Source organism: Loxodonta africana, chromosome 15 (genome assembly GCF_030014295.1).
Source record: "Loxodonta africana isolate mLoxAfr1 chromosome 15, mLoxAfr1.hap2, whole genome shotgun sequence".
NCBI lineage: Eukaryota > Metazoa > Chordata > Mammalia > Proboscidea > Elephantidae > Loxodonta > Loxodonta africana.
Window position 1 is genome coordinate 64,384,309 of NC_087356.1, and position 19,137 is coordinate 64,403,445.

The window sequence follows — 19,137 nt, forward strand, 5'->3', positions numbered from 1 at the left end:
AGTTGAGGACCTCGCACAACCAAAAAAGAAGCATTGAGAGCAGAGCACTTCCTTTGGACCCAGGGCTCCTATGTGGTGAAGCTCCTAGTCCAGGAGAATACTGATGACAAGGACCTTCTTCCAGAGGTGAGAGAGAAAGCCTTCCTCTGGAGCTGATATTCTGAATTTGGACTTTTAGCTTACTAGACTGTGAGAAAATAAATTTCTCTTTGTTAAAGACACCCACTTCTGGTATTTTTGTTACAGCAACACTAGATGACTAAGACAAACACAAAGAAAGTTAACAAAACTATTCATCAAAATAAAGAATAAAAACATAAAGTGTCAGAAAAACAAAAGAAATGAAAAAAATCTGCAAACAAAAAGAATTCAGCACAAGAGAGAAAGGAACAAAGAAAATATCAGCAACACAAAAAAATGCACTACAAAATGACAGCAATAAAGTCACACCTTTTTTACTTTATTAGTAATTACACTGAATATAAATGGACTAAGTGCACCCATAAGGAGACAGAGAGTGACAGAATGGATAAAAAAAAATCCATCAACATGCTGTCCACAAAAGACACACCTTAGAAACAGAGATGTAAATTTATTAAAAATCAAAGATTGAAAAAATATATATCAAGCAAACAGCTACCAAAAAGAGCAGTAGTGGTAAAACTAATCTCAGAAAACAAAATTTAAAACAAAATTCACCATAAAAGACCGAGGACACTATATAATGATTAAAGGGATGATACATCGTGAAGACATAACCATAATAAATATGTACGCACCCAATGACAGGGCTGCTAAATACATTTAAAAGACTCTAAAAGTACTGAAAAGAAACTGACAGTTCACAATGGTACTAGGAGTTTTGACACTACACTCTCGGTAAAGAACAGAATATCTAGAAAGAAAACCAATAAAGATACAGAGGATCTGTAAAGGCCAGAATCAGGCAACTTGAACTCATAGACATATATAGAACACTCCACCCAACAGCTACAAAGTATATATTCTTTTCCAAAGCACATGGAATGTTCTCCAGAATAGACCACAAAGCAACCCTCAAGAAAATCCAAATTATCTAGATAAAACAAAGTGTCTTCTCTGATCACAATGTCATCAAAGGAGAAATTAACAAAAGGAAGAGCAACAACAACAAAAAAAGAATCAATTACATGAAAACTAAGTAACAACCTTCTTAAAAACCACTGGGTAATACAAACAATCAAAGACAAAGTAAAAAAATTTCTAGAATCAAATAAGAATGAAAACACATCATACCAAAACCTTTGAGACACAGTAAAGTTGGTGCTCAGAGGTCAATTTATAGCAATAGATGCACGAATAAAAAAAGAAGAAAGGAACAAATTTAAAACATAAGCTACACAACTCAAACAAAGAGAAAAAGGATAGCAAAAGAAGCCCACAGCCACTAGGAGAAAGGAAATAATAAAAATCAGAGCAGAAATAAATGAAATAGAGAATAGAAAAATAATAGAAAGAATCAACAAAATCAAACTTTGGTTCTTTGAAAGGATCAACAAAATAGACAAACCACCAGCCAAACTGACAAAAGAAAAACAGAAGAGGGTGTAAATAACCAAAATGAGAAATTAAATGTGGGATACTACAACAGACCCAGTTGAAATAAAAAAGGATAATAACAGAGAATTCTGAAAAACTATACTGCAACAAATTTGAAAACCTAGAAGAAATAGACACGTGTCTAGAAACACACTACCTACTCAAAGTAACACAAAATGAATTGAAAATCTGTACAGACCCATAACAATAAATTGAACAGGTACTAAAAGAAACTCCCAACAACAACAACAAAAAAAGCCCTGGCCCAGATGGCTTCACTGAAGATTTCTACAAAACATTCAGAGAAGAGATTATACTAGTATTACTCGAACTATTTCAGAACATAGAAAAGGAAGACATACTTTTGAATTCATTCTGTGGAGCCAGCATAACCCTGATACTGAAACCAGGCAAAGACACCACAGAAAAAGAAAATTATTGACCAAAATCTCTTATGAACATGGATGCAAAAATTCTCAACAAAATTCTAGCAAATAGAGTAAAGCATCACATCAAAAAAATAATACACCATGACCAAGTAGGGTTCGTACCATGTATGCAAGGATGGTTCAACATTAGAAAATTAAACAAAGTAATCTGCCACATAAATAAAAGAGTCACATAATCATCTCAATTGACACAGAAAAGGCATTTGACAAAGTCCAACGTCCATTCTTGATAAAAACTCTCAATAAAATAGGTATAGAAGGGAAATTCCTCAAAATAATAAAGGACATCTATACTAAGCCAACAGCCAAAATCATTGTTATTGGAGAGAGGTTGAAAACATTCCCCCTGAGAACAGGAACAAGACAAGGATGCCCTTTATCACCACTTCCATTTAACACTGTGCTGGAAATCCTAGCTAGAGCAATAAGGCAAGAAAAGGAAATAAAGGGCATGAAAATTGGCAATGAAGAAGTAAAACCATCCCTATTTGCGAATGATACAATACTATACATAGAAAATCCAAAAGACTCCAAGAGAAAACTACTGGAACTAATAGAAAGATTCAGCAGAGAAGCAGGATACAAGATAAACATAGAAAAATCAGTCGGATTCCTATACACCAATAAAAAGAATGATGAAAAGGAAATCAGGAAAACAATATCATTTTCAATAGCCAATAAAAAAATGAAATACTTAGGAATAAATCCAATCAGGGATGTAAAAGACATATACAAAGAAAACTACAAAACACTACTGCAGGAAACCAAAAGAAATCTACTTAAATGGAAAAACATGCCATGCTCATGGATAGGTAGACTCAACATTGTGAAAATGACAATTCTACCCAAAGCCATTTACAAATGCAATGCAATCCTGAGCCATATACCAAAAGCATTCTTTAAAGAGACAGAAAAACTAATCATTAACTTTATATGGAAAGGAAAGAGGACCCGAATAAGTAAACCACTATTGAAGAAGAATAAAGTAGGAGAACTTGAACCACCTGATCTCAGAACCTAATGTATAGCTAAGGAAGTCAAAACAGCCTGGTACTGGTACAATGACAGACACATTGACCAATTTAACAGAACTGAGAACCCAGGTGTAAATCCAGCCACCTAAGATTACCTGATCTTAGACAAGGGCCCAAAGTCCACCAAATGGGGAAAAGACAGTCTTTTAACAATTTGTGCTGGCAAAACTGGATGTCCACCTGCAAAAAAAAAAAAAAAAAAAAAAATGAAACAGGACCCGTACCTCACACCATACACAAAAACATTCAAAATGGATCAAAGACCTAAATATAAAAACAAAAACTATAAAGACCATAGGAGAAAAAACAGGATCAACTCTAGCGGCCCTAATATACAACATTAACACAATATAAACCATAATTAACAACACACAACTTCAGACAATAATCTAGATAAGCGGGATCTTCTAAAAATTAAATAATTATGACCATCAAAAGACTTCACCAAAAGAGTAAAAAGTGAACCTCTAGACTGGAAAAAAAAATTTGTCTATTACAAATCCAACAAAGGTCCAACCTTTAAAATCTACAGGAAAATCCAACACCTCTACAACAAGAAGATAAATTTTCCAATAAAGAAATGGGCAAAGGAAATGAACTCACACTTCACCAAAGAAGATATTCAAGTGGCTAACAGACACATGAGGAAATGCTAGAGATCATTAGCTATTTTCTTTTATGGAAACATTAGCTGTTAGAGAAATGCAAATCAAAACCACAATGAGATAGCATCTCACCCTGGCATCACTGGCACAAACACACACACACAAGAACAGAAAATAACAAATGTTGGAGAGGTTGCAGGGAGATTGGAACTCTTATTCAGTGCTGGCGGAAATGTAAAATGGTACAACCATTTTGGAAAACAATATTGCGCTTCCTTAGAAAGCTAGAAATACCATAAGATCCAGCAATCCCACTCCTAGGAAAAGATCCTAGATATATAAGAGCTTTCACACGAATAGATATATGCATACCCATGTTCATTGCAGCATTGTTCACAATAGCAAAAAGACGTAAGTTACCTAAAAGCCCATCAATAGATGAATGGATTAAAAAAAAAAAAAACTATGGTACATACACACAATGGAGTACTACACAACAATAAAGACCAACGATGAATCTGTGAAGCGTCTCACAACATGGGTGAATCTGGAGGTTGTTATGGTGAGTGAAATAAGTCAATTACAAAAGGACAAATATTGTATGAGACCACTACTCTAAAAACTCAGAAAAAGCTTATACACAAAGAAAACAACCTTTGATGGTTACAAGGGAGGGGAGGAGTGGGGATGGATAAATACTAACTAAACAATAGATAAGTGGTAACTTTGGTGAAGGGTAAGACAGTATCCAACCCTGGGGAAGCCAGCAAAACTTGTATAAGGTAAGGTCATGGAAGCTCCGTAGACACATCCAAATTCTCTGAGGGACCAGATCACTAGGGTGATGGCTGTGGAGACCATGCTCTTGATTAACATCTAGCTCAACTGGCATAACATAGTTTATAAAGAAAATGTTCTTCTTTCTACTTTGGTGAGTAGCGTCTGTGGTCTAAAAGCCATCTCAGATACTCCAGTAGTCTCACCCCTTCAGGAGCAAGGGAGAAGGAAGAAAACTAAAGACACAAGGGAAAGATTAGTCCAAAGGACTAATGGATCACAACTACCACAACCTCCACCAGATGGAGTCCAGTGACTGCTATGACAGATATCACAATAGACTGTCCTGAACAGAGCTGGAGAAAAATGTAGAACAAAATTCTAACTCACAAAAAAAGGCCAGACTTACTGGCCTGACAGAGACTGGAGAAACCCCAAGAGTATGGTGACCAGCTATCCTTTTAGCTCAGTAATAAAGTCTTTTCTGAGGTTCACTCTTCAGCCAGAGATTAGACAAAACAAAACCAAAGGGCACACCCACCCAGGGACAAGGACTAGAAGGCAGGAGGGAACAGAAAAGCTGGTAATAAGAAAGTCAAGGTCAAGAATGGAGAGTCAAAACACTTCTGCAAGAAACCAAAAAAGACCTACATAAGTGGAAAAACATACCTTGCTCATGGATAGGAAGACTTAAAATTGTAAAAATGTCTATTCTACCAAAAGCCATCTATATATACAATGCACTTCTGATCCAAATTCCAACGACATTTTTTAATGAGATGGAGAAACAAAGCACCAACTTCATATGGAAGGGAATGAAGCCCCAGATAAGTAAAGCATTACTGAAAAAGAAGAACAAAGTGGGAGGCCTCACTCTACCTGATTTTAGAACCTATTATACCACCGCAGTAGTCAAAACAGCCTGGTACTGGTACTATAACAGACACATGGACCAATGGAACAGAATTGAGAACCCAGACATAAATCCAACCACATATGAGCAGTTGATATTTGACAAAATCCCCAAATCACTTAAATGGGGAAATGACAGTCTTTTTAAAACATGGTGCTGGCATAACTGGATATCCGTTTGCAAAAAAATGAAACAAGATCCATATCTCACTCCATGCACAAAAACAAGCTCCAAAATGGATCAAAGGCCTAAATATAAAATCTAAAATGATAAAGATCGTAGAAATAAAAATAGGGACAATGTTAGGAGCCCTAGTACATGGCATAAACAATACATAAAACATTGCTAACAATGCAGAAGAAAAACTAGATAACTGGGAGCTCCTAAAAATCAAACACCTATGCTCGTCCAAAGACTTCACGACAAGAGTAACAGATTACCTACAGACTGGGAAAAAGTGTTTAGCTGTGACATTTCTGATCAGCGTCTGATCTCTAAAATCTACATGATACTGCAAAAACTCAACTACAAAAAGACAAATAACCCAATTAAAAAATGGTCAAAAGTTATGAATAGACACTTCACTAAAGAATACATTCAGGTATCTAACAGATACATGAGGAAATGCTCATCGTGATCATTAACCATTAGAGGAATGCAAAGCAAAACTGCAATGAGATTTCATCTCACTCCAGCAAGGCTGGCATTAATCCAAAAACACAAAATAATAAATGTTGGAGAGGCCGTGGAGGGATTGGAACACTTACACATTGCTGGTGGGAATGTCAAATGGTACAACCACTTTGGAAATCGATTTGGTACTTCCTTAAAAAGCTAGAACTAGAACTACCATAAAAAAAAAAAAAAAAACACTGCCGTCGAGTCGATTCCAACTCATAGCGACCCTATAGGACAGAGTAGAACAGAGTAGAACTGCCCCATAGAGTTTCCGAGGAGCACCTGGAGGATTCGAACTCCAAAGCTCTTGGTTAACAGCCATACCACTTAACCACTACCCCACCAGGGTTTCCAGAACTACCATACAATCCAGCAATCCCACTCCTTGGAATATATCCTAGAGAAATAAGAGCCTTTACATGAACACACATGTTCATATGCACACCCATGTTCATTGCAGCACTATCTACAATAGCAAAAAGATGGAAGCAACCAAGGTGCACATCAACGCATGAATGGATAAATTATGGTATATGGTATATTTATGCAATGGAATACTACGCATTGATAAAGAACAGTGATGAACCTATGAAACATTTCATAACATGATCTGGAAGGCATTATGAAATTAGTTGCAAAAGGACAAATACTGTGTAAAACCGTTATTATAAGAACTCAAGAAATAGTTTAAACAAAGAAGAAAATATTCTTTGATGGTATGAGAGGGGGAAGGGAAGGAGAGTGGGAAAAGTGAATTCACTAATTAAATAGTAGATAAGAACTACTATTCTTATAGTGATGGGAAAGATAACACACAATACATGTGAAGTCAGCACAACTGGACTAAACCAAAAGCTAAGAAGTTTCCTGAATAAACTGAATGCTTCGAAGGCAAGTGTAGCAGTGGCAGGGGTTTGGGGACCATGGTTTCAGGGGACATCTAAGTTAATTGGCATAATAATATCTATTAAGAAAACATTCTGCATCCCACTTTGGACAGTGGCATCTGGGGTCTTAAATGCCAGCAAGCGGCCTTCTAAGATGCATCAATTAGTCTCAACCTACCTGGATCAAGGGAGAATGAAGAACGCCAAGGACACAAGATAGTTATGAGCCCAAGAGACAGAAAGGGCCACATAAACCAGAGAGTACATCAGCCTGAGACCAGAAGAACTAGATGGTGCCTGGCTACCACCAATGACTGCCCTGACAGAGAGCACAACAGAGAATCCCTGAGGGAGCAGGAGAGCAGTGGGATGCAGACCCCAAATTCTCATACAAAGACCAGACTTAATGGTCTGACTGAGACTAGAAGGATCGCGGTGGTCATAGCCCACAGGCCTTCTGTTGGCCCAGGACAGGAACCATTCGTAATGCCGACTCTTCAGACAGGTATTGGACTGGACAATGGATTGGAAAGGAATGCCTGTGAGGAGTGAGCTTCTTGGATCAGGTGGACACTTGAGACTATGTTGGCAGCTCCTGCCTGGAGGGGAGATGAGAGGGTGGAGGGGCCTAGAGGCTGGTAACATGGACACAAAAAGAGAGAGTGGAGGGAGGGAGTGGGCTGTCTCATTAGGGGGAGAGCAATCGGGAGTATGTAGTAAGATGTGTATAAGTTTTTGTGTGAGAGACTGACTTGGTTTGTAAACTTTCACTTAAAGCACAATAAAAATGAAAAAAATAAAAAAGAATGGAGAGTGTCAACATGTTAAAGTGCGGTTGTTAACCAATATCATAAAACAATGTGTACTAACTGTTTAATGAAAAGCTAGTTAGTTCTGTAAACCTGCATCTAAAGTAAAATTTTTTTAAAAATTGAGGGAAACATACACACACAAACAACAATAAGAACTGACAAAAGACATAAGCACATAATTCACACACACACACACACACAAATATTTTTCAAAAATGGCCTGAGAACATAAGGAAGAACATTCAACGTCATTCAAAATAAGGAAAATTCAAACTAATATTACACTGAGATGCCATTCAATACAACAATCCCACATTTGGGAAAATAGCCTAGAGAATCCTAGATTGGCTAAAACAAACAAAAAAAACCTTGACTAATAGTATGTTAATGACGCTTGGTAGAAAGGTTCTTATATATATATGTAATGAGAATGTAAATAGCTACAACCCATATAGAGGAGAAATAGGAAATTATCAGTCAATATCATGTATGTTTTCTTTCCAATACAGCAATTCCACTTATTGAAGCTGTCCTGGATACATCTCTATTACGTGAAAATACATAAGCTTAGCATTTTCATGTGATAGATTATTTGAACGAACTATTGTACTCCCACTATCATTGGCATCATTTTACGGAATATAAGCCAAAAATGAACTATTTGTGTTTTAAATTAATAATATAAGCACAGTAACAGGAAAAGAAAAAGCTTTGGATTGTAACTGAACTCAAATTATCTTGACTTTATGCCTTGATGGGAAAAATTAAACAAATATTGAACTCGCTTAATTTTTTTTTTGCCAAGTTGTTGGTTAGCAAAGGTCTCAAATCAATGATCTCAGCTTCCACATTAAGAAACTAGAAAATAATCATTAGAAAAATGAAAATTAAATCACAATGTCATACCACTACACATCTATTAAAAAAAAATTATAATGGTTAAAATTAAAAAGAGCGACCATACTCATGGGGCAGTCCAGTCAATTGGCATCATATAGTTCTTAATGTTTACTTCTACCTCCTGGTTTGGTGGGTAGTGTCTGGGGTTTTCAAAGTTTACAAGTGACCACCTAAGGTATAACTGTTGGTCTCTATTCGTCTGGAGTAAAAGAGAAAAAAGGAAACCTAGGAATCAGAGAACAAACTGGACTATGGGACTAATTGTCTCAATTAACCAATGCTGCTTCTACCTTGAGACCAGAAGAGCTAGATAGTGCTCAGCTACTACTACCAAACATTCTGATCAGTGACGCCATTGATGGATCCTAATAGAAAGGGAGAAAAATATGGAACAGAACTTTAAATTCTTAAAGATTCCAGACTTTCTGGACTTATTGAGGCTGGAGGAATCCCTGAGTATTGCCCTGAGATACACTTTAACGCTTGAAGCAAAACTATCCCTTGAAGTCATCTTTAAAATAAATAGCAATTTAGCTGAAAAAGTAAAAAAAAAATCACCCGTGCGTACTGCACTCTTTTAAAAAAATAACCTATATGAGACCAAACAGACAACTGTTGTTCTAAGTCATCAATGAGAAGTTTAAGGGGTAGTGAGTCTAAGTTAAAGTGAGTAAAACAACTAGAATAGAAATAGTTTGAATGTTGATGCAATGTGGATAATGTAACCAATGTCGTTGAAAATATCATGTGTAGAACTTGTTGAATGGGAGTATATTTTGCCGTACATATATTAAAAAAAAAAAAAAAGCTTGACCACATCAACTGTTGTTGAAGCAGTGAACAAATTGGTAACCTTGTAAACTGCTAATAAGAATGTAAATGGTGCAACCAGTTTGGAAAATAATATAACAGTTTTGAAAAAGTTAAATGTATGCATACTCTTTGATTCAGTCTTTCCAGTCTCATGTAATTATCCAGAAGAAACAAAACCATATGCTCAAACATTTGTACATAAATGCTCATAAAACCAAAAAACCAAACATATTGCTGTCCAGTCAATTCCAACTCATAGCGACCCTATAGGACAGAGTAGAACTGCCCCACAGAGTTTCAAAGGAGCGCCTGGTATTTGAACTGTGAAGGGAGGATAGGAGGAAGAAATGAAGGAAGGAAGAAAGTAAGTGGAAGCATAGAAATTGAGCATATCAATTCTTCCTATCAAACTAGGTTTTCAAATAGTAACTCTTGTTTTTACAGGGAGTATTGAGAATTTGGAAACCTTGGTGGCGTAGTAGTTAAGTGCTACAGCTGCTAACCAAGAGGTCGGCAGTTCGAACCTGCCAGGCCTCCTTGGAGACTCTATCGGGCAGTTCTACCCTGTCCTATAGGGTCGCTATGAGTTGGAATCGACTGGAGGGCAGCGCGTTTTCTTTTTTTTGAATTGAGAATTTAGAGGAATGAATGGAGGTAGATTTACCCTTTTAGCCTCTCCACAGGAAAACATGTGACTTTAGAAATGGAGTTCCCATTTTTGATGGTGGAAGTTGGGAAACGAACAGTTGGGAGTTTATGCCTTCAGTGGGTGAGATTTTTGATAAAATCATTAACTCTTCTGTAAATAATTCCTGGAGACATTAGCCTTTAGACAGGAAGGCCATCTCCTATAAGCTATTTTTTCTTATGTGGTGTTTGTAAGGGAAATCTAGGTTTCCATTGCACGCATTTTTCCAAGGTTTGAATCTTTTTCATTTATTCTTTCTCCCACAGGAAAATATATTTTTGTCAATTCCTGTAATAATAGACACTCTTTAAGAATATAAAAATGTAGGTGGGCTTATGCATGCATGCGTGTATAATATATACAGTTCCTTTGTATAGACGAAGTGTCAGGTTGTATTCTCTAGAGAAGCAAAACCAGTGAAGTATAGAGAGAGGGAGGTTTATCTCAAGAAAATGGCTCACATTGTTATAGAGGCTGGCAAGTCCCCAGTCTGTGGGTTAGGTGTTAGGCTGGAGGCTGCTCCTGACCCAAGTAGCTGGAAGGAGTGACAAACTCAAGATTGCCAGGTCAGATGATGGCAGGCTGCTGACTCAGGGGCTGCAGAAGCTGACAAATCCAAGACAGGAAGGTAAGATGGCAAGCTGCTGCCTCACTGGCTGGAGAGTCCGATGAACCTCAAGATCAGCAGGAAATACGGCAGGCCACTGGCTTAAGTTACAAGAATTGGAGGTCAGATGATGACAAGCTGGATTCAGGATGCAGAGTGAGCAAATGTCAGCCAGTTTTGCCAGAATATTCACATATGTTGGATGCAGGCCACACTCCTAGGGAAACTCCCCTTACAAAAGATTGGCTGATCACATCAGATCACATCATGGGAGTGAGTACATTATATTACAAAATGGAGGATAACTCCATCATAGGTAACAGCCCATTTACATCATGACATAACTGTCAAAGTAAATCATTACATAACTGCCAAACTACATCAGCACATAACTCCCAAACCACTGAGAATCATGGCCCAGCCAAGTTGATACAAAACTTTAACCATCATACCAAGCAATAAACAAAAATTTGCAGTTTACTTTTTGCTCTTATAAATATGTTCTTACACCATAAGTTTTAAAGTAATTTTTTTTCATTCCCATTTTTATTTCATTTGTGTTATGATAACTCACAATGAGGGGTAACAACTGTCCATAATTTTCCTATTAAATAGTTAAAATTTCTTTTTAAGATAATGCTATAATTCCCATTCTTTTGATTTTTGCTGATGTCCCTCTTTGCTTTCAACTACACATAATTCAAATATTAGGATAAATATCCCTCTTTTATACCAATTATTTATCTTCCTTAGTTAAGATTGCTCTGAATCACCGAAATATTAACATAACTTTTCTTGGCCTACAACAAAAGGTCTTGTGTCATCAGATCCTTGAGAATCTAGAATCCCATCAGGAGAGAAAGAAAAAATGAATGGAATTGCAGAAGCTCAATCCATCTGTCCATTTTAATACCAAATGTGAATAAAATGTACACTACAGGTCTTTGTTACTGAATTTCTCATGTTGGGAAACCAAGAAGTTGAATCTCAGAGATAGCTGGCACACTGAGAAAGACACTTGTATCTGCGCTTGCACTTGTCTGGGTGGTAGAATGACAATTCTTGATCAGCCTGGTTAGCTGATGTAATAATACAGCTCTGAACTGTATTTAGGAGGCTGTTTCCTTTGAAATTCACTCTACATTTTTACATTAGTAAACAGCAAATTTTTAATGACAGTGAAAAAGAGAATAACTAATAGTACTTTGTGGTACTAAATGCCACCATCTCTTTTGCCCGCTGAGGAATCAGGCAAAGAGAATACCAAATAACAGAAAGGAGACAGCTGATGTTCAAGTCAGAATTAGGTGGGGTTTGGGGTAGGGTTTGGGGTGGAACTTAGGATCCATCACAGGTCTACCTGGTATATTTAGAGGAGGAAGAATTCCTTGGGAAATACATTCTGAAAATGCAACAGGAGAAGTGGTTTGCAGAAGAGAATTAGTTAGGCCCATCTCCTAGGAACATGGCTGATAAACTGAATTGTTGGCAGTTTGAATCCACTAGCCACTCAGCATGAAATAGATGTGGCAGTCTGCTTCCATAACCGTTACAGCCTTGAAAACCCTAACGGGCAGGTCTACTCCTGTATATAGTGTCACTAAGTGTCGGAGCTGACTTACCAGTAATGGGTGCTTTTGAAAGGCTAATCATAAGTTAAGGAGCCCTGAAGGTCCAGTGATTAAAACGATGGAGTGTTCAAAACCACCAGTGACTCCATGGGAGAAATATGTGGCAGTCTGCTTCCATAGAGATTTATAGCCTCGGAAAACCTATGAGGTCACCATGAGTTGGAATTCACTTGATGGCAGTGGATATTGTTTCTTGGTTAATCATAAGCTGCCTTTGAGTTTTACAGGAAGGATAAAACTTCCTTTCAGAAAATAGCTTCACTGGGCAATGGTTTACTAAGGGTTCCACTATTAATGATTTCTTCACTGATTTTTATGAAGGCTCATTAATTAGGGAATTATAATTTTAAGGAGAAAGATATATGGTAGAACAAAATGGAATAGCACCCATCAAGGGAACATTAGCCATGTATACAGTTGTGTTTTGAATTCAGACTAATATCAAGGTTTACCGTTATTATTTTCTGCCACTGCCTACACTGATGTCATTTACCCTTAATTTTATCTAACTAGTTATGAAAGGCATAAGGGAATGATTGTGAATTTACCCAACTGAACGAAAACATATTCTACCTCAGTTTTTTTTTAATGTGGAAGGATATAATACTTTCTAGATAGTTGAGAGACAATTTTTTAAAATAAACATGCCTGTTCATCATTAAGTGCCTACTGAATCATCAAAGAGGAGATAGGGTGTGTGTGTGTGTGTGTGTGTGTGTGTGTGCACAGACTTCAATCAAAAGGATAACATCTCACAGTTGCAGTGAAAGAACTGAGATCAGCATGTTAATTTAAGCAATAAAAAGACATGCTGGCTTTAAGAAAAAAGAAGCAGACTACTACCACGACCTTTAGCGGTTCAGACTACTACCCTGAGGGGGTCCATGACTCTGCCCAACACATTCTTTATATACTTATTCCTCAAGCAGTAGATCAAAGGATTCAGCATAGGGGTTACTTGTAGTTTAGAACACAGAGGCCACAGTCTCCTGAGCCATGTTGCTGCTAGATCCTAGCTTAAAATATATGAATATCATGGATCTATTAAAAAAAAAAGTTGTAAATTAAGAGTCACAGGTACTAAATGCTTTAGAAAAGCTCTCTAGTGTGTGTATTTGAAAAATGTTGAGAAGTATGAAGATTTAAGAGATCATGATGGCCACAGACATTCCTAATACATTGAATCCACCTACAACTATCAACAGAAGCTCATTGATGTAGGTACTGGACCATGAGAGCTTTAGGAGAGGAGGTATGTCACAGAAGTAATAGTGGATGGCATTGTTGCTATAGAAGGAAAGCCAAATCATGATCGTCACGATATAGATCTCAGTCACCAACATGTTGCAAACCTTTTAGGACCTCGTGACATTGTAGAGCAATGGGCTACAGATAGCTACATATCTGTCATATGCCATGGCAGTTAGCATATAGCACTTAGCAACAGCAAAAAGACAAAAGAAAAAAAAAAGCTGTGTCATACATTCAGCATAGGAAACATTTTGCTTCCTAGGGATCCCAGGAATTTGGTGGTAACAATGGAGGAATAAAAGAGATCTATGACTGACAGATTACTAAGAAAAAATACACGCTAGATTGGACCTTAGAATTGAAAGTGAAGAAGAGGATCATCCCCATGTTTTCCACTACAGTGACCCCATAGATTCCTAAGAACAAGAAGAAGAGAGGTAGCTGCAGTTCTGGTTTGTCTCTTAGTCCCATAAGGATAAACTCAGTCACCGTGAAATCATTCCCTTTGGCTATTTCCTTCAGGAAACAAATAATGTGAAGGTATAAAAAAGAAAATTATGGGAAGTAAGAAAGCTATTTGCAGATTATTAGCAATAGTTTTATTAGTATTATGACAGAAGAAAAACAATGATCATCAAATTAAAACAGTTTAAAGGTGGCAAATAAGTGTACGGTTTTCACCATTTTGATTTGGACAATCATATGGTCTACTGTATTAGGAGTGACAAAGTGAAGTGGAATGGTGTCACATTCAGAGTCTAAAAGAACAATTCAAGGTTTATCCTGAAGTACAATGCTGTCAGTGATAGAATAATATGCATATGCCAACCAGGAAGGCTGCTAATCCATAGGTCTGCAGTTCAAATCCACCAGCCACTCCTTGGAAACCTTATGGGGCAGTTCTACTCTGTCCTATAGGGCTGCTATGAGTTGAAATCACCTTGATGGCATCAGCTTTGGTTTTGGGTTATAGATACATAAATGAAATGTAGTCTAGTACATACGTATTAGAAAAAAAAGAACTAATAAGTATATATAAAATGTGGTCTAATACATACATACATTCTGACTCAGTGACTCTATAGGACAGAGTAGAACTGCCCCAAAGAGTTTTCAAGCTGTAATCTTTATGGAAGCAGACTGCCACATCTTTCTCCCAAGGAGCAACTGATGGGTTTGACCCACCAACCTTTTGGTTAACAGCTGAACAGTTAACCACTGTGCCACCAGGGCTCCATAGTAGTAAGTTAACAAGACTGTGGGTAAAAAGATATTTATATACATATCTGGTGGGAATATAAATTTTTAATGTCCAAAACATAGGAAATTTTCAATGTCTAACAATATTGCATGTTCTCTTTTTGATCCAGCAATTCCACTAATCAGAATGACCCAGAAGACACATCTCCATTAATATGGAAATATATCACAGAGTATTTTTTACCAATATTGTTTGAAAGGTAAAACATTAGAACAAAATATAGTTTTGCATATTACAAATTATTTGAATATACTATACCCACAAAAAAATTTTTTGACATTTGGAAAAACTTTAATTATTTAAAAAAAAAATCTAAAACACTCAAATGGAAAACAAGCAGAAAATGAATTAATTTAATTGTATTTTAAATTATTACTATAAACAAAATGATAAAAAAATAAACTTTGGATTGTAACTTTGGACAAATTATTTTGACTTTACACCTTCAGACACAAAAAATAATAAAATTAAAAAAATTTGTAAACCAACATTGAACTCTACATAGGTGTGCTTTGTGTCATGTTATGGATTATCAAAAGTCTCAAATTGGTCTCTAATTAATGATCTAAGCCTCCATCTTAAGCTAGAAAAACTATCATTAGGGAAATACAAACAACCACAATGACATACCACTAGATACCTTTTAAAATGACTGTAATTAAAAAGAGTGACTATATCAAGTGTTGCTGAGGCAGTGAACAAAATGTCATTTGCACAAACTGTGGGTGGGCACTTTGGAAAACAGATGTGCAATTTTTATAAAGCAATTTTTTTTTATTACCACATACTATATGATCCAGCCATTCCACTTGTATGTGATTAATCTAGAGAAAAGAAAGCATATGCCCATACAACGACTTGGACACAACTGCTCATGAAAACTTTATTTATTGTCCCAAACCAGAAGCAAACCTAATGTCCATTGCCAGATAAATGGATAAGCCTGCTGTGCTGCAATGCATACAATGGAATAAATACCACTTCAACAGTAAAAAGGATTCAAATATTGATACATGCAACAACATAAAAAACAACATACAAGTATCTAAAAAATAATTATGCTGAATGAAATAAATCCCATATAGAGAAGTAGTTACTGTATGATTTAATCTGTATAAAATTCTTGAAAATGAAAACTGACCTATAATTATAGAAAACAGATCATTGGTTGCCTGGAAGGTGGGGAGCAGGGGAGAGTGGCAGGAAGTGATCACCAAGGGGTATGAGTATAAATTTAAGGGTGATGTATTTACTATGTTAACTGCGGTGATGGTTTCCAGTATTTATACCTGTGTCAATATCTATGAAATTTTACACATGAAATGCGTAGTTTTATTTAAGCCAAATAAACCTCAAAAAATTTGTTTTAACAATAAGAAAGACAGAAAAGGAGAAGGAGCATAAGATCTGAGCATGGTCAGTTTCTCCTTCAAACTCAGTTTTCAAATGGTTACCCTTGTATTTACAGAGAATATTGAGAGTTAGTATAATGAATGGACAGGGATTTACTCTAACAGTCTTCCCACAGGAAAACACAAGGCCCTGGAAGTGGATTTTCCCTTTATTTATGGTAGAGGCTAGGAGAAAAACAGCTGGAGATTTATAAGACTGATTAAAATGATCATTAACTCTATATCGTTCCTGGAGAAGTCAGTCTTCAGACAGGAAAGCCATCTCCTATAAGCTACTATTTTTTGTGTGAAGTTTGTTAGGTGAATCTGGGCTTCCACAGTATGCATTTTCCCAAAATTTTGAATCTTTTTATTTCTTCTTCCTCACACAGGCAAATAAATTCTTTGTCTATTTTTTAATATTCACATTTCTTTAAAAATATGAAAATATATGTGTGTATAAACAGTAAAACCTATGAACGCCAGAACTTGTGTAAGGCAGAAACCTGTCAGAAGGAAAATGAGAATTGTTTCCATGAGTAGAGAACAGTAGAAAAGTGGTAAGACTCCACCCTGTCAAAGGTGGAAAACTTGCAAGACCTGGGAAACAAGCCAGTCCCATGGAGTTCCGGCTTTCACAGGCTTCACTGTAATATATACAGTTCCTTGACATACACAAAGTAATATACAGAAGTTTTCAGTATACTTTTTATTAATATAATTTGTTTATAGAATATTAGTTTTGAAACAGCATTTTTCTTTTTATTGTCATTTCGTTTATGTTATAACCCTTAACAATAGAGGATGACAACTGTCCCATAATGTCACTATTAAATACTTAACAACTTCCATTTAAGATAGGAATATAATTCTCAGTCTTTTGATTTTAGGTGATATCCTTCTTTGGTATCTATCTATATACATTTCAAATATTAGCATAAATATCCTTTTATTGTACAAGTTATTTGTCTACACTACTTAAGATTGCCCTGAATCATGTCTAATACTAACATAACTTTGCTTGGTCTGCAACAAAATGTCTTGAGTCATCAGGTCCCTGAGAACCTGGAATCTCATAAGGAGGGAAGGAAAAATAAGTGGACTTGCCAAAGCTTCAGTCCTTTTGACCATTTCAATAAAACATGTGAATACAACATATATCAGAAATGTTTGTCATTTGAATTCCACATGATGTAGATTTATCATTTAGCTTTCATGATATAGATCCAAGAATCTGGGTCTCAAAGGATATCTGGTACTTTATGATAGACACACACTTGCACTTGTATGGATAGTAGAGTGACTTTTCTGGGTAAACACAGATAGCTTGTGTAATCAGAAGACCTGAGCTACGTTCATGAGAACTGGTGGGGAGAGAGGCAAATCAAATGCTGTCCACTTTGAAATTCACTCTTCTTCTTTAGGTTAGTAAATGCCAACTTTGCCATGACAGTGAAAAGGAGAGTAACTAAAGGAACTTTGGGGTAGAAACTGTCACCTTCTTTTCTGTCTACTGAGGAAGAAGGAAAAGAGAATGCAGATAATAGAAGAAGACAGTTGATGTTCAAATTAGAATTGGGCAGGGAAGTTTGCAAAAGAACACAGGGTCCATCACTGCTCTAGTTGATGTGCTCGTGGGGAAGAAGAATCGATGTGAAATTAAGTCTGGAAAAGGAACAGGAGGAAGTGGTATGCAGAAGAGAATTAGTTAGGCCCATCTCCTAGGACCATGTGCATGGTCTCCATATCCTGAGATTTACAAGAGAAATCTATTTTTTATGATACTGAACTTTTGAAAAAAAGACTCAATACAATAGTTGCCTATAAGTTTTCCAAGAAGGGAGAAATTTCAATTCAGAAAATAGCTTCACTGGCCTACCATGAGCTAAATATTTCCTTTTAGTGGTTCTGATTACTATCATGAGGTGGTCCATACCTCATATTCATGACTTTGCTGAGCACGTTTCTTACATCCTTATTCCTAAAGCTGTAGATTAAAGGGTTCAGCATAGGGATCACTGTGGTGTAGAACACAGAGGCCACCTTCTCCTGGGCCATATTGCTACTGGATGCTGGCTTAAAATACATGAATATGATGGAGCCGTAAAAAATCCCTACAGCTGTAAGGTGAGAGCCACAGGTACTAAAGGCTTTGGACTTGCCCTCAGTTGAGGGTATGCAAAGAATGTTATACAGTATTAAGGCATAAGAGATTATTATGGCCACAGTTGTTGCAAAAATACTGAATCCACCTACAATTATCAACAGAAGTTCATTGATGTAGGTACTAGAGCATGAGAGCTTTAAGAGAGGATGCATGTCACAGAAGAAATGGTGAATGACATTGTCTCCACAGAAGGAAAGCTTGATCATGGAGATAACGTGGGGCACAGCTCCAATACATGCCATGATATAGACTTCAGTCACCAGCACATTACAGACCTTTTGGGACATGGTGACATTGTAGAACAGTGGACTACAGATAGCTGCATATCTATCATATGCCATGGCTGTTAACATGTAGCACTCAGCAGTAGCAAAGAAGCAAAAGAAAAAAAGTTGTGTCATACATGCAGGGTACGAAATAACATTTTGCTCCAATACAAAGTTTTCTAGGAGTTTGGGGGTAATAACTGAGGAATAAAAGAGATCTATGGCTGACAAATTGCCAAGAAAAAAGTACATGGGAGTTTGCAGCTTGGAATTGAAAGCGATTAGAAAGATCATACCCACATTTCCCATGACAGTGACACCATAGATCGCTAGGAATAAGAAGAAGAGAGGTGGCTGGAGGTCTGATTTGCCTGTCAATCCCTCGAGAACGAACTCAGTCACTGTGGAATCATTTTGTCTGGCCATTTC

General features: G+C 36.7%; 1 protein-coding gene across 1 annotated transcript; it reads right to left on the bottom strand.

Annotated features, from left to right (window-relative positions):
• Nucleotides 1-17,808: 17,808 nt before the first annotated feature.
• LOC100672788 (olfactory receptor 8A1-like) lies at nucleotides 17,809-19,137 on the bottom strand. Its single transcript, XM_003423627.3, has one exon. The coding sequence runs from the start codon at nucleotides 19,132-19,134 to the stop codon at nucleotides 18,175-18,177; it is 960 nt and encodes a 319-aa protein (XP_003423675.1). The 5' UTR covers nucleotides 19,135-19,137; the 3' UTR covers nucleotides 17,809-18,174.

Excerpts from the sequence above, each read along its gene's own strand:
- LOC100672788 (XM_003423627.3), bottom strand. The coding sequence starts at position 19,134 with ATGGCCAGACAAAATGATTCCACAGTGACTGAGTTCGTTCTCGAGGGA.